The sequence below is a fragment of the Podarcis melisellensis genome (genome assembly GCF_964234715.1).
Source record: "Podarcis melisellensis genome assembly, chromosome: 15".
NCBI classification, from domain to species: domain Eukaryota; kingdom Metazoa; phylum Chordata; class Lepidosauria; order Squamata; family Lacertidae; genus Podarcis; species Podarcis melisellensis.
Genome location: NC_138532.1, coordinates 28,640,746 through 28,653,860, shown reverse-complemented (window position 1 = coordinate 28,653,860; position 13,115 = coordinate 28,640,746). Strand labels below are relative to the sequence as shown.

Below are 13,115 nucleotides of genomic sequence, written 5' to 3'. Positions count from 1 at the left end.
TCAGGTTACAAACTCCGCTAACCTGGAAGAGTTAACTCGAGTTGAGAACTTTGCCCCAGGATGAGAACGGAAATCGTGTCCCGGCGGTGCAGCAGCAGCAAGAGGTCCCATTAGCGAAAGCATGCTTCTAGTTAAGAACAGTTTCAGGTTAAGAACGGACCTCCGGAACGAATTAAGTTCATAACTAGAGGTACCACTGTATTTGGCAATTGTTCGGTTTGGTTTTGTATTTTTAAAAAATGTTTCCTTTATAGTTTATGACCACTTTTGTCGGAGGTTTGTATTGTTTTCATGTTGTAAGCCACCTTTGAATCTCCAAGTACAGTATGTGGCAATTGTTCGGTCTGGTTTTGTATTTTTTTAAAAATGTTTCCTGTATTGTTTATGACCACTTTTGTCGTAGGTTTCTATTGTTTTCATGTTGTAAGCCACCTTTTAATCTCCAAGCATGTGCGTTGGTGCTGAGAGCCCATTGGCCTCCTCTCTGCCCTCCTTTCAATGACTGTAGAAGGAGAAAAGCGTGCTCCGCTCCCCTATTTGCCCTTAGGAAGCAGTGGAGTTTGGCCCCACATGGCTGACAAGGGGACAAGAACCAGAGCAGGTGCTCAAGGAGCTGGAAATTTGGTGGGTGAGAGCAGGCTTCTTGCTTTGGGCTGGTCAGCGAGCTGCCTTTGCCAGCACAAAAGGCCAAGCCATAGCTCTGCTCTACTCATTTAGCAGGCTGTTCTCAACTCCATCCCAGGTGTTTTCTTTGTCCTGTTGGGAGCGATGCTCTCAGGGAAGCTGACCAGGGTGTCTTCCTGGACTTTGCCTCCTCCCTCTGGCTGCCTTTGTGCTAGGAATGCAAGTGTTTGCAGTGCAGCAGGAGGGTCGCCTCCTGCAGCCAGAGGCAGGTGGATCTGCTGAGCTCCCTGTCCGCATCATCTTCTGAACCGAGGCTCATCCATCTTGGTTTGGCTTGGTGAAGGCTGAGCAGGGAACCCTCAGTTGACTCAAACAAACATACTTTTATGGCCCTGGGAGTCAGATGGGGCTCCACCTGCCATCTCTTCCTCCCTTGCCATGGTTCTGATTTGGGGCTTTCTCTGCGGGTTAAGCCACAGAGCCTAGGACTTGCTGATCAGAAGTTTGGTGGTTCGAATCCCCGCGACGGTGTGAGCTCCTGTTGCTTGGTCCCTGCTCCTGTCAATCTAGCAGTTCGAAAGCTCGTCAAAGTGCAAGCAGATAAATAGGTACCGCTCTGGCGGGAAGGTAAACAGCTTTTCTGTGCGCTGCTCTGGTTCGCCAGAAGCGGCTTAGTCATGCTGGCCACATGACCCGGAAGCTGTACGCCGGCTCCCTTGGCCAATAAAGCAAGATGAGCGTCGCAACCCCAGAGTTGGCCACGACTGGACCTAATGGTCAGGGGTCCTTTTACCTTTACTGCCATTGTCATATGAAGATGCCAAATGGACCATGTGAAGCTGGCAGCATCAACTGCCCTGCCTGCTTATGTCAGCAAATGCTTGGGAGGCAGGGGTGGAGGTTGGTCTTCCAATAAGGTTTGGAGTGGTGGGATTGAGCTGGAAAAGCATGCATGGGCCATTTTTAATTAGATGCACTATTTGAAGTTGCCTTAGGATGCCGCATGCTCTAGATGGGATGGCAAAGAGCTTATTGAGTAATGGAACCACAGGCTTTGAAGGGACCCCAAGGGTAAACAGCCCAGGCCCCTCCAATATGGGAATCTCAGCTGAAGGATCCCTGAGAGGCAGCCACCCAACCAGGCCTAGCTTAGCTGAACCTCCCAGTGATGTTGCATCGTAAGGAGAAATGCCCTGCTGATATTTTGTTTTCTATCTGGCCTGGGTAAGGTGAATGGGGGTGGGAGTTTCAAAGCCTCCCCCCACCCCAGGAGCTGGCGGAGGCACAGAGGCTGTTCTGCCTGCTCTTCCTCCTTGTTATGTACTAAGCTTGGATCCTGGAACAATAGGCAGGTAGGATCCTAGAATGCAACAACTGATTGGCTTGCAGGAGAAGACCAATCAGACTCCAGGAGGAAGTTAATCAGCCTATTAGGCTGGTAGGATTGTAGATTGCAACAACTGATTGGCCTGCAGGAGAAGACCAATCAGGCTCCAGGAGGGAAGCAGAATCAGCCAATCAGGCGGGACTCATTGTATAAATAATGTATATAAAGGCCTGAGGTTTGGGGGGAAATTCAATCACTGTTTTACCAGCTGCAATAAAGAGTATGAAATCGCTGCGAGTATATGTTGACTGGTGCCTGGGCAACTGACCGCCTTCCCAATTCCTCTTGCAGGAAGGCGACTCTTTGGGAACCATGGAGAAGCTCTGCAGGCAGCTGACTTATCACCTGAGCCCCCACTCTCAGTGGCGACGCCAGGGCATTGTGAAGAGGAAGCCGCAGGCCTGGTGAGTGAGGCGGGTCTGTGGGCTGGCAGAGGGGTGCTCTTGGGGGAGCTGAGGGTGGGCTTGGAGCAGAGGTGGAACCACCAGCAGTGCAAAGGAGCCTCCATCCCAGGTCACTGCAAGATGACTTGTGTCTCCTCCTGACCATAGAGTTGGAAGGACCCTAAGGGTCACATCTAGTCCCACCCCCTGCAATGCAGGAATCTTGTGCCCATTGTGGGGCTCGAACCCTGAGATGAAAAGTCTCCTGCTCTACCAGCAGAGCTGTCCCAGTCATTTAACGTCTGTCTGTTCAGCCAAGGAAGAAAAAAAGACAGGAAATCTCGCCTTCAGTTTGTGGCAGCATTTGGTGAAAAGACTCTGGGCTCTGTGAACTAATGAACTCTTTCTTCTAGCCTTTTCTGTGATGTTGGAGCACATGGGGTGAGCCAAGCCCTGCTTGGAGGCACTGTCTGTCCCCTGCGTGGCTTGAATGGCCAAATGTCAGGAGGGCTGTTGGATCCGGGGCCTGGTACTTGGAAAGCAGATGAGGCTGGTGGAGTGCCCAGTTCAGCTGCCCAGCTAGCGCTTTCTGTGGGCTGCCACCCTCACACTGTGGTCCTTTTCTCTCTTCTCCATTCTCACTGAAGCCTCTCTTCCTGCTGTCGCCTGCCCTGCCCTCTCCAGGCTGGGAGTTTTCTGCTGGGGGCTGCAACCAGCTGGTTGGAGCATCCTTCAGACCCTTTATGTCCCCCACCAAAACAGAAAGAGGCTTGGAGTGGCTCTGAAAGCATAGCCTGAATAAGCAACTACTTCTTTGTATGCCCAGCAAAGCCTGGTCTGTCTTGGAGATGATGGGGGCGGGTGGGGAATGACATAGCCTGCAGCCCACCCCCTGCGCTGATGTCCACTTAAGTCGGATATAATCCTGGTTACTCTTGATGTGGCCGTGAGGACCCTTTGGGAAGACAAGGGACCCGAGGAACTCTCTGAAGCATAAATTAAAGGATTTGGTTGGATGTTTCTAATTACCAGCCCCATTTTTAATTAGCAGTTTGCTCAGTGTGTGTGTTCCTGACTTCTAACAGACTTGATTGCATTATTTCCTGTCAAGAGATGCAAGTCGGTAGCTGGAGTGCAAAAGGCCTATTCTGGGGCAGAGAAAAACTCTCAGGCATCGCCGTCTCTCTGGGACTAGTTTGTGTGTGCAAAGACCATTGTGGGTGGGAGGGTTTTTTTTTTTGCAGGGGAGGGGGGAATGTGGAGGCCAGCAGGCCCCAGGGAGAGCTCTACCTTTGCAACCCACTTGGAGCTTTGAAGAGGGATGGCAGAAGCCTTCCACATAAATTCCTAGCAGTGGCATTTTTGCTTCTTGAGTCTGTGGCTTGGTGGGGCTGGCCCTGAAGCCAGAGGAGCCTTCTCAGGCCAGCACGGGGTTTGATTTGGGCAGGAGCCATATAAGCCAAGTTTGTGCCCCCAAGCGAGCTGCATACAAATGAGTCCTTTTGGCAGAAGTGGGGCTTTTCTTATCAGATAGATCTGAGAATGGGAGAAGACGTTCCAGGGGGTAGGTAAAAGTACTTTGGGGCAGGAAAATATAGAAAGAACAAGCCTTCTCCACTTAGGGTGGCCTTTCCCCATCTCGTGCCCTCCAGACGTTGGCAGCCAGCAGTTTTCTTGAGCCTGTGGAACTCTGTGCCACAAGACAACTGCTATGACGAACCATTTAGCAATTTTGAAAGATGGATTAGATAGCAGGCCGAAAGTGATTTTGCCAGTTGCCAGCTGATTATGCTATCCCTTAGGACTGGCTCTGCCCCTGCACCACCACGCATTTTCAGCCGCCTCAAGTAGGCCCAATGGGTAGAAACTTCAAGGAAAACCTCTAATGCTATAGATTTTGTCTGGCCTGAAAGAAAACTTCACATTACAGTGTGTCACTGAGCAAAACCTTTTCTTTATAAGAATTGTCAATCCTTCGAAAACAGAATATTTCATAGGGAGCTGTTGTTTTTCAGCCGTTTCCAACATTCCCAGTCCCCCTGTTGGAAAAATTGTTAAAATAGGAAGAAACTGAGGGTGCAGAGCCCCTGGCATTTCCCCATCCTCCCCCATCCTGCCACCCCAGCCTTCCCATCTCTGCATCTTAAGACTGGCCAAGTCTCTCATCTTTCCCAGAAGTAACTGTGGGCCCCTTCCTCCCCCAACACCCCACCAATTAGCAGCTAGGGCTGGCAGGGGCGGGATTTGGGGAGTATTGGGGAGCAAAGGCTTAAACAGACGAAATGGTACAGATAGAAATGCCCGGTTTTTAAAACAAAAGAGATGTTGCATTCCACATTGTGTGGAATTGGGTCAGGTGGGCAAAGACGGCTGTCGGAAGCTGCCAAGAAAAACAGAGAACCTCCACCTTTCCAATTGTAATTACCAGCCAACGAGGACGATGATACTATTACAGTGGTACCTCAGGTTACATACGCTTCAGGTTAAAGACTCCGCTAACCCAGAAATAGTACCTTGGGTTAAGAACTTTGCTTCAGGATGAGAACAGAAATCGTGCTCTGGCGGTGCGGCAGCAGCAGGAGGTCCCATTACTAAAAGTGGTGCTTCAGATTAAGAACAGTTTCAGGTTAAGTACGGACCTCCGGAACGAATTAAGTACTTCACCTGAGGTACCACTGTATTAAAAGACGAATAGCTGTTGAGCCCCTGTCTTTCCTTGCTGGGAGGAGAAGGGAGCCTTTTGCTGCCACCAGGAATCGTTCTGTGTTTCCCAGCAAGAACAGTCTCTGGAGACCGAGCAGATTTGGCTGACCTAAGTGAGTGACCTCCTTTGCTCTCTTTTCTGCAAGCACAACACACACACACACAGCTCAAAGAGTTTGCAAAGCAAAGCAAATGAGCTCAGCTCTGGTTAGGGATGTTCCCATTTCTGTAGGGTCTGGCCAGGCTCCATGGGAGCTTCTTCCTATCTCTTCCAACCCCCTCTTTCTCCGCTGCGCCAATCCCTTCCTGCCATTGCAGAGGCCTCGCTGGGCATGCAGATAAGCTGGAGCATGTAAAGGAGGAGGAGGAGGAGAAGGAGGAGGAGGAGGAGGCAGCGGCCTGGCGCAGTAGGGCTGTTATTGTCTCTCTTGTGTGGAGGGATTCCCCCCACCCCCTCCAGGGTTGGCTTCATAAGCACCTGGAGACCCGTAAATCTCCACTCTTGCAGAAAGAACAGTGCAGAGTGCCAGCCTCTCCGTGCAAAATGTGGCTGGGTTTGGCTGTTTGTTGCTTCTCTGTGCTGACGTTGCTGATTTATAAAAAATATTTTTATGCCGCCCACTCACACAGGATATCAAGGTGCCTTAAAATATGATGTACAAATACAATAAAGCAAGTTTCCTATCCACACCCTGCCCTCCGAGAAGTGCTTGACAATTTCAGAGGGCCTTGGGGGGGTGCACGTAATGGTTTTTCTGCCTGCTGTAGTGCTTGCAATACACGGTGCTATATTACATTTAAGCGTATTGTTATTGCCTATTTTATTTTGTACCTACTGTGCACTGCTCATAAAGGCGGGGCTTCCCCTCCCTCTGACAGGGGAAATGCGGACTGAAGCCTCTTGTGAGCTCAGGAGCCAGAGGAGAGAGAGAGCTTGCAGATCGTAGGATGTGCCTAGGATGGAGATGCTCTGTTGCTGGGTAAAGTAAGACAGGGATTGGTAGGGGTTCTTTCCTGGCTTCCTTACTCCACCCCCCCACCCCCGCTTAAAAAAACCCAAAAACCAACTCACCCTGAGTGATCCTGGCTGGGCACCAGCCTTCCTTCTAATCTTTGTTCAGATTAATTGGAGATTAATTTCTGTTTGGCTTCATCTGCCAACCTGCTGTCAGAGAAATTGGAAGCACTTTGAAGTTTCCCTCCAGGGGGAAATCCCTGCTGATCTTGGAGGGGCAAGAAGATGCCTCCTGCCTTCCTGTGTTCTTGTCTTCAGGCAGAAGGTTAATTTATTTAGGAGCTATTTCTTTAACGGAGAGCCTCTTTTTCATCGTGACACACAGTGACCTGGATCCCCTCCGCTTCCCCTTTGTGATTTTCATCCTACGAATTGAAGTGGGTTTTGTAGCAGCAGATGATGTGATTAAGCCATGAACCCTCTTGGAAAGAACTATTTTGTGGGGTTATTATTGAAGGCAGTAAAAGCGAGAGAATAAAAATGTTTGCTTTTTGTTGCATTGTTAAAATTTAATACTCTGCCCTTGTCTTTTAGATAATTCTGGCTAAAATTTCATAAGAAAATACTTGCATCTCTACATAGATTACTTTTAGCTGTTAATGGTTGGTTAACATCTAGTTATATGGTCACATGCGGCCCTTGACCCCTTTGCATGTGGCCCCTGATGCCCCTTGCAGCTACCCTATTCTCCCATTCCATTAGAGTCCCTTCCTTCCTTCCTTCCTTCCTTCCTTCCTTCCTTCCTTCCTTCCTTCCTTCCTTCCTTCCTTCCTTCCTTCTCCTCTTCACTGGCTTTTAAGTTCCCTCACCCTACTTTTTATATAGTTTCAGAACAATTGGAAGCAGAAATATTTTATTTGATAAAAAGTAAAACATTTTCCAACAGAATAAACACACTTTTTTTACTGGCTGCGTGACTCTGGCAGGAGGAGACATTTCCCCCTCAGCTACCTCTAACAAATTGGTAGGCTCTCTGTCTGTGTATCATGCTAAAGTCAGAAAGGGAATACTTGCATTTACTTCCCAGAGCAACGCCTGCATTTTAATGCCCCAGACAGAGGCTGCAGGTAGCGAACCACAAGGGCTGCCCAAGAGGAAAAGGGTCTGTTCCCAGCAGCTGCCGCCTTGATATCTACCCTCTGCTCAGCAGGCCCTTGAAAAGTCTTCGACACCTGCACCTGCAAGTCTCCACGCCAGCCAAAATGAGAGAGGGTTCTTGTCCCATCTGCCACTGTTTCCTGGCAGTTTCTGTTTACATGCGGACATAACTACAGCCAGCCTGTAGAGCCAGCAAGGCAGCGGATTCCATTTTGCAAGGAAGAAATGTGCAACGGGATTGTTTACGGAGCAGCTCTCTCTCTCTCTAAATGCAGTAATTTGCAGTTTCGATGCAACGCAGGCTGGCCGGGCCTGCGATGGGAGGCAGGCGAGCTCCCAGGTGGGTGGAATTGCTCCTCTGGAAAAAGCAGAGACAGCACTTGTCTCTCGCAGGAGTTGCCTCCGTCCTCTGTTTCTCAGTGGTGGGGAACAACTTTAGGACGGAAATTTGATAAGCCCGTCCTCCCCACGTGGGCGAATGTTTTACAGGGTGACTCTTCAAAGGGAGCCCCCTCCTCTTCCCTGCTTGAACCGTTCTGGGTAGCAGATGGACTGGAACGGTTCCTGGGGTCTTGAGCGGGGCTCCAGATCCTGCGGACATCTTGAGCCTCATCCTTAAGTTGTGTTCTCAGCCACCGAGCACCAGGGGGTGGCCTTCCCCCCCACTGCACCCCAGCCTTCCTGGCAAACTCCTTCACCTCCTGCTGCTTCCTCGGCTGTGTCCCTCCAGGCTGCAGCTCCCAGCCAGCTGCTGCCTTCGCTTTAGCGGCACAAACGGCACTTGTCACTTCAGATTCTCTGCTGCCCTTTCTGGCAAGGCTGACTCCTGGCCAGCCAGCGGGAAGGTCAGAGCAGGCAGGCAAGCATCTGAATTGGCTTCCCTTCCTTGCTGCTTAGCATCACAGGGGACAAATTATTTACGTCTTAAAGCGGATGCTTCTCTCATGTTCACCAGAAGGGCTCCGCACCCGGCAGGAGAGCCCTCTCCTGGCTGCAGCTGCCCCTCCGTTGGGGTGGAGTGTGGGGCATGGACTGGCTGGGGTTACAGCAGGAGCAGGCAGGAATACCTCTCCCTTGTAGGGCTTGGCTCCGGCACAGACCCTCTCTGGTTTTCTATGTGGCCAACTCTTCATTTGAGGGTCTTCCATTAAGGGAGAGAAAAGCCACCACAATGCCCAATAATCTGTTTTATTCCCTCCCCCACGAATCTCAGACGGACAGTAGCTCAGTAGGGAGCAGAAGGGCTGGGCTGGATGGGAGAAACACCGGATTAAAAAACAGCAAACCAGTGACGCATGTGCCTCTGAGCAAGAGCAGAGGGCCCCGTGGTGCAAGGTGACGGTGTACAGGGTGTACAGCTGCCCGCTGCCTTGCTTTTCAGCAGTGCTGCGTCGTACAATTGGATTTGGAGCAGGAGAAGACAGCCCAGCAGCGACTGGTGGAGTCTGGCTGTGCCTGTGCTTCTGCCCCCCTCACTTGATTCAGGGAGCGACGTGACTTGTTCTGCTTTTGAGTGGTCAAAGCGTGGCTGGATGCTCTCCAGGCGCCACTGTGGCTGTGACTCTGCATCCATGTCGAGGCCACTGACTTCAGCGCTCCCCCCCTGCATCTGAGGCCCCAGAAGGAAGCTTCTTGAGGCGCCTGTGTGGGCTGCCGACAACAGTGCATCTGGGCTGCCTTCTGCTCCAGCCACGAGCTGTGTGATGAATGCCTTGCTTTTGGCCAGCTTCCGCCTGCGGATCTGTGCCTGCCTGCCTGCTCTTGTGTTCAGAAGGGTCCTCGTGTGAGTCAGCGAGCCCTTTCCCCCAAGCAGGGAAGGCGGGTGCTCAGTGGCCACCCACAGGTGGCTCTGCAGGGTGAGGAAGAGCAGCTGGCCCTGGCAGCCGACTCTGAGCTTGGCAGAGACTCTCCACTGCAACGTCAGGCTCTGCAGCATGGTGGGGTAAGGCGGTGCTTACAAAGCCAGAGGAAGGGATTTCGTAGGCAGCAGATTTGCACCTCGAAAGCATCTGGCAGCCACAACCTCTGCAGCCCTTTTGCTGGACGGCAGATTATGTTTGAGGGGGAGATTCTGCCGCTGCCTGAGCCGCTTACCATGCTCTTGAGGAGCATTATAGAGTTGAGGGGCTCCCAGGTTCTTGTCCTGTGGGGTGGATTCCCCCCCCCCAACTTAAAAAATAAAATGTGTTTCTGTAGGATTGAATCCTAGTTGACAGGGATCTTAAGGGTCATCTAGTCAAGGATTAACTATTTTATTTGGTTAACTAATTCCCCCCCCCTAGAAAAATAGCACTGTCTGTGCCTTTTGTCCAAACATATATGGAAGCTGAGATGAACCTGTTTTCTCTCCCTCTCTGTCACTTGCTGACCTTACAGGACAGCTTTCTCACCTAAAAATGTAGGTGGACTGCTTTAGCCATTTGGGGAACCCTAGGGAGGCTGAATTCTGAGCACACATGGGAATGTAGCCACGAATGGCTGCTTGAGCCTCTCTTACACCTGGCCCTGAAATGTCTGCCTGGTTTCTTTCCGTTTCCTCCTCTTTGTGTCCTTAATGGGAGGTTCTCCATGGTGCCTCCACCTTCCAGCAGTGTGGCTTAGGGACTGGCCAAAGACAATTCACGAAGCCCCTTCCTCTTCTCTTGCAGCTTGAAAATGATCCTGGTGGGGAATCCCCGGGACAACACCGTCGACCTGTCCGGCATCCCCCTGACCCTGAAGGAGCTGGACCGGGTCATCCCCTACCTCCAGCAGACCTCAGAGTACATTGAGAACGTGGAGCTCTGCTTCACGGACCTGACGGACGAGGTGTTCCTGCAGCTGCTGCCCGTCCTGAGCGCCCTGCCCCACCTGTCCACCCTCTCCCTCAACGGCAACAGGCTGACCAAGGCTATCCTCCGGGACCTGACAGAGGCGCTGAAGGACCCCAGGAACTTCCCCAGCATGACATGGATCGACCTGGGCAACAACGTCGACATCTTTTCCCTGCCCCAGCCTTTCCTGGTCAGCCTCAAGAAACGCTGCCCCACCCAGGGGAACCTCCCCACCATCCTGGAGTTCGGGGAGGGCCAGGTGAGTGACTTGGAGAGTCAGGAGGGTCTGCCTTCCGTGGATGAGGATGCAAGTGGCGGCAGCAGCAGCGTGGGCACTGCCAGTCCCGGAGAGCTGCAGACAGGCGAGGCGATTGAGGTCAGACTGCTGGAGAGTCAGGTGGCGGACGAGGAGGCGGATCCCCCGGGGCTGCTTCAGACATGAGGTGCAGGCACCTCTCACTTGGCCAGAATGCTCTCGGCAGACACCCACCCATTTCCCACCCCGGTGACAGCAGCATCAGCAGCAAGAATCTTGGCCCCAGACTCCATGGATACTGAGGAGGGTCCTCTTGTGAGGATAATAAACGAGAGGACAGAAAGAAGTGATGCCGGGGAGGCAGGTTGCACCCTTCAGCACATTAGTGATGCTCTCGGCCCTTCAACTCCCAAGATCTTGTGACAAACACAGAGGGGAGATCTCTAGTGCTGCAGCCTCTTTAATTCCAGAGAACGAAAGCCAGACTGAGAAGGCAACATCGCTACTGAGCCAGTCTTTGTCTGGTGTAGGTTCCCAGTTACGCAGAACTCTTCACCAGGACTTTCCCGTTTGTTCATTTTCTGTTCCTTATAGTGGTTACAGATTGATTGCTTAAAAAAAGAAGTTCCCAAGTATATTCGTGGTAGAAGTTTCAGGAAAGGATTTTCATCCTTGCATCAAAGGCAGGGGACCAGTTATCCCAAAGAACTGAGGGAAATGCTGATTTTTCAAATGTTAGGAGTGCATATCATCAGCCTGATCCAGAAGAACTGGGAAATTGCCTTTCTCTCCCCCTTCCCACATGCAGCAGAGGAACAGACACTGTTCACTAGCACCAACAATGCAAGAAATAAGTGGATTTTGCCTCTCCCCTCCCCTGCCGCTGAGTCTCACAATTTAACATGCTGAGTTTCAGTGCAATGAAGGCAGGTTCAAAAGTTGCAGCCCTAAGCCTCAGATTCTAGGTCGGTTGATCCAGCAAAGCAGGAAAAGCCAAACTCCCTTTGCTTCACTCTCCCCTCCAAAGCTGCTGGGGCTTAAGTGTGGCCTGCTTTGCTTCAGGGGTCACCAACATGTGGCTTCTGGTGACAATACCAGAGGGAATCAAGCCAATGCTTCCAGATGTTCATGTCGCAATTGTGGTGTGAAATAGCTGTCGTGTGTCAACAGTCTCTCCGTGTGGTGTCTTCGGTTCTTTTGGATTTCCCATCACTGTGACAGAGGAGGAGACCGTAGAGGGGAGTTACTAGTTTACAAAACACAGCCCTGGGGCCTCCACTAGTGGACCGTTTGCCAGCTAAGGCCTTGCTGAACTTCAGCTCCATGCGAGCGCATTAGCTCTTGTCGTTTTCCAGTCTGCCTGTGGACATGGTAAGCCACCACTTCCCACTCCACCCACCCAGGATTAAGTCAGTAACCCCATATGCATTAAGTGCTTTAATTTGGGTAAACACCCAATTTGAAACAGGCCCTGCACAACTGCCAGGATCTTCATAGAGGAAAGCCTATTTCAGCTTCCAACACCTCTCTTCTCCACGGGGGGAGGGACGGGGGCACTGGACCAGGCTTATTTTAGCTGTTTTCCCCATGGCACAAATGCAACTCCACATTTTCAGTTAACCGGAGTGCCCACTTTTACACTCCAGAGGGACCAACCTAACCCTGCCCCCCACCCCCATTGGTGGCTCCAAATGTTGTCATAGTTTGCATGTAGCTGAAACTGTTTTTATATGCTGTCAAGCAGGCGTAACAATAAAAGTATTTTATTTAAATAGAAGGGTTTCTCAGCTGTCAGCTTAAGTGGCAGCCTCCGTCTCGTGTGTTGGGAGCTAATCCTGCAATAGTGCTCTTAAGAGGCAAAGGCTGCAGCTGAAGCAAAGAGACACTGAACCAAAGAATGCGCTCTTTCCTCTGCCTACTAGCCAGGGTGGCTAGCACAGGGGGAGGGGAGTGACAGGAGGTGCTGTGGCAGAGTGGGGGGTGTAACTGCATTACCAATGGCCTCTGTTAAGAGCCCAGGAGGCAGCAGCAGGGCCACAAGGCTCTTCTCCCACTACCTGAAGCTGGAAGAGCGAAGGCAGGATTTTGAGAGCCCAAGAGCGAGACTTTGTGTTGATCACCTTTATGTGTTCAAACAGCAGTCCAAGCTCTGCTCCAGTTTGAGATTTTGCCCTTGTGCATCTGGGCTTATCTGAGACACCTTCAGAATGAGTGTTGCCGTGACAAAAAGGCTGAATGCTCTGCATGCTGGATTGTGAGCCAGATACTCCCAGGCACGTGAACAGAATGAGCAAATCCACTGGCTGTTGCTCACCACAAGCTCTGGCTGTTTCAAAAGAGTGCCCAACAGTACTGCTTACATGCCAGCAGCTAAGATTTAGCCATCTATTGGGCTTCTCCCCTTGGATGGAATCAGTTGGGGGAGGCAGTAAAGGAAAGCTGCATGGCACAAGCATGCTCGGGAGATTTGACATTATCCCTTCCATTTTCGCTTCCTGTGTAGCTTCAGCCTTCAATTTGTAATCATCCATGCACCTGTCTGCTTGGGAAATGCAGGCAGGCGCATTAATGAAGGCGACATCCTGCTGCCTGCGAGATAAAGTGTTTACTGCCTCACAGCCTGCAGTGCTTAAGACTATTATTACTAACCATGCCAGTCTCAGGGAGGGCCAAGTCTGTGATAGACTCCCCAAGCGTCTCAGAACAATCAGCTACCCACTCAGGGAATGAGCCCACTGCCCCTTTTGAGAGTAGACAAGGGGTATATGAAATGAAAACCTAATAAAAAGCATATTTTAAAAAAACAAAGGTGTGCCAAAACTACACATACCTTGTG

General features: G+C 51.2%; 1 protein-coding gene across 1 annotated transcript in view; it reads left to right on the top strand.

Annotated features, from left to right (window-relative positions):
* LRRC75A (leucine rich repeat containing 75A) overlaps nucleotides 1–12,056 on the top strand; it is a 30,173-nt gene extending 18,117 nt beyond the window's left edge. The window contains exons 3-4 of the mRNA XM_081889961.1: nucleotides 2,303–2,415; nucleotides 9,859–12,056. Of these exons, the coding sequence (XP_081746087.1) occupies nucleotides 2,303–2,415; nucleotides 9,859–10,465 (720 nt within the window). The 3' untranslated portion in view covers nucleotides 10,466–12,056. The remainder of the gene's footprint in view (nucleotides 1–2,302; nucleotides 2,416–9,858) is intronic.
* Nucleotides 12,057–13,115: the final 1,059 nt, after the last annotated feature.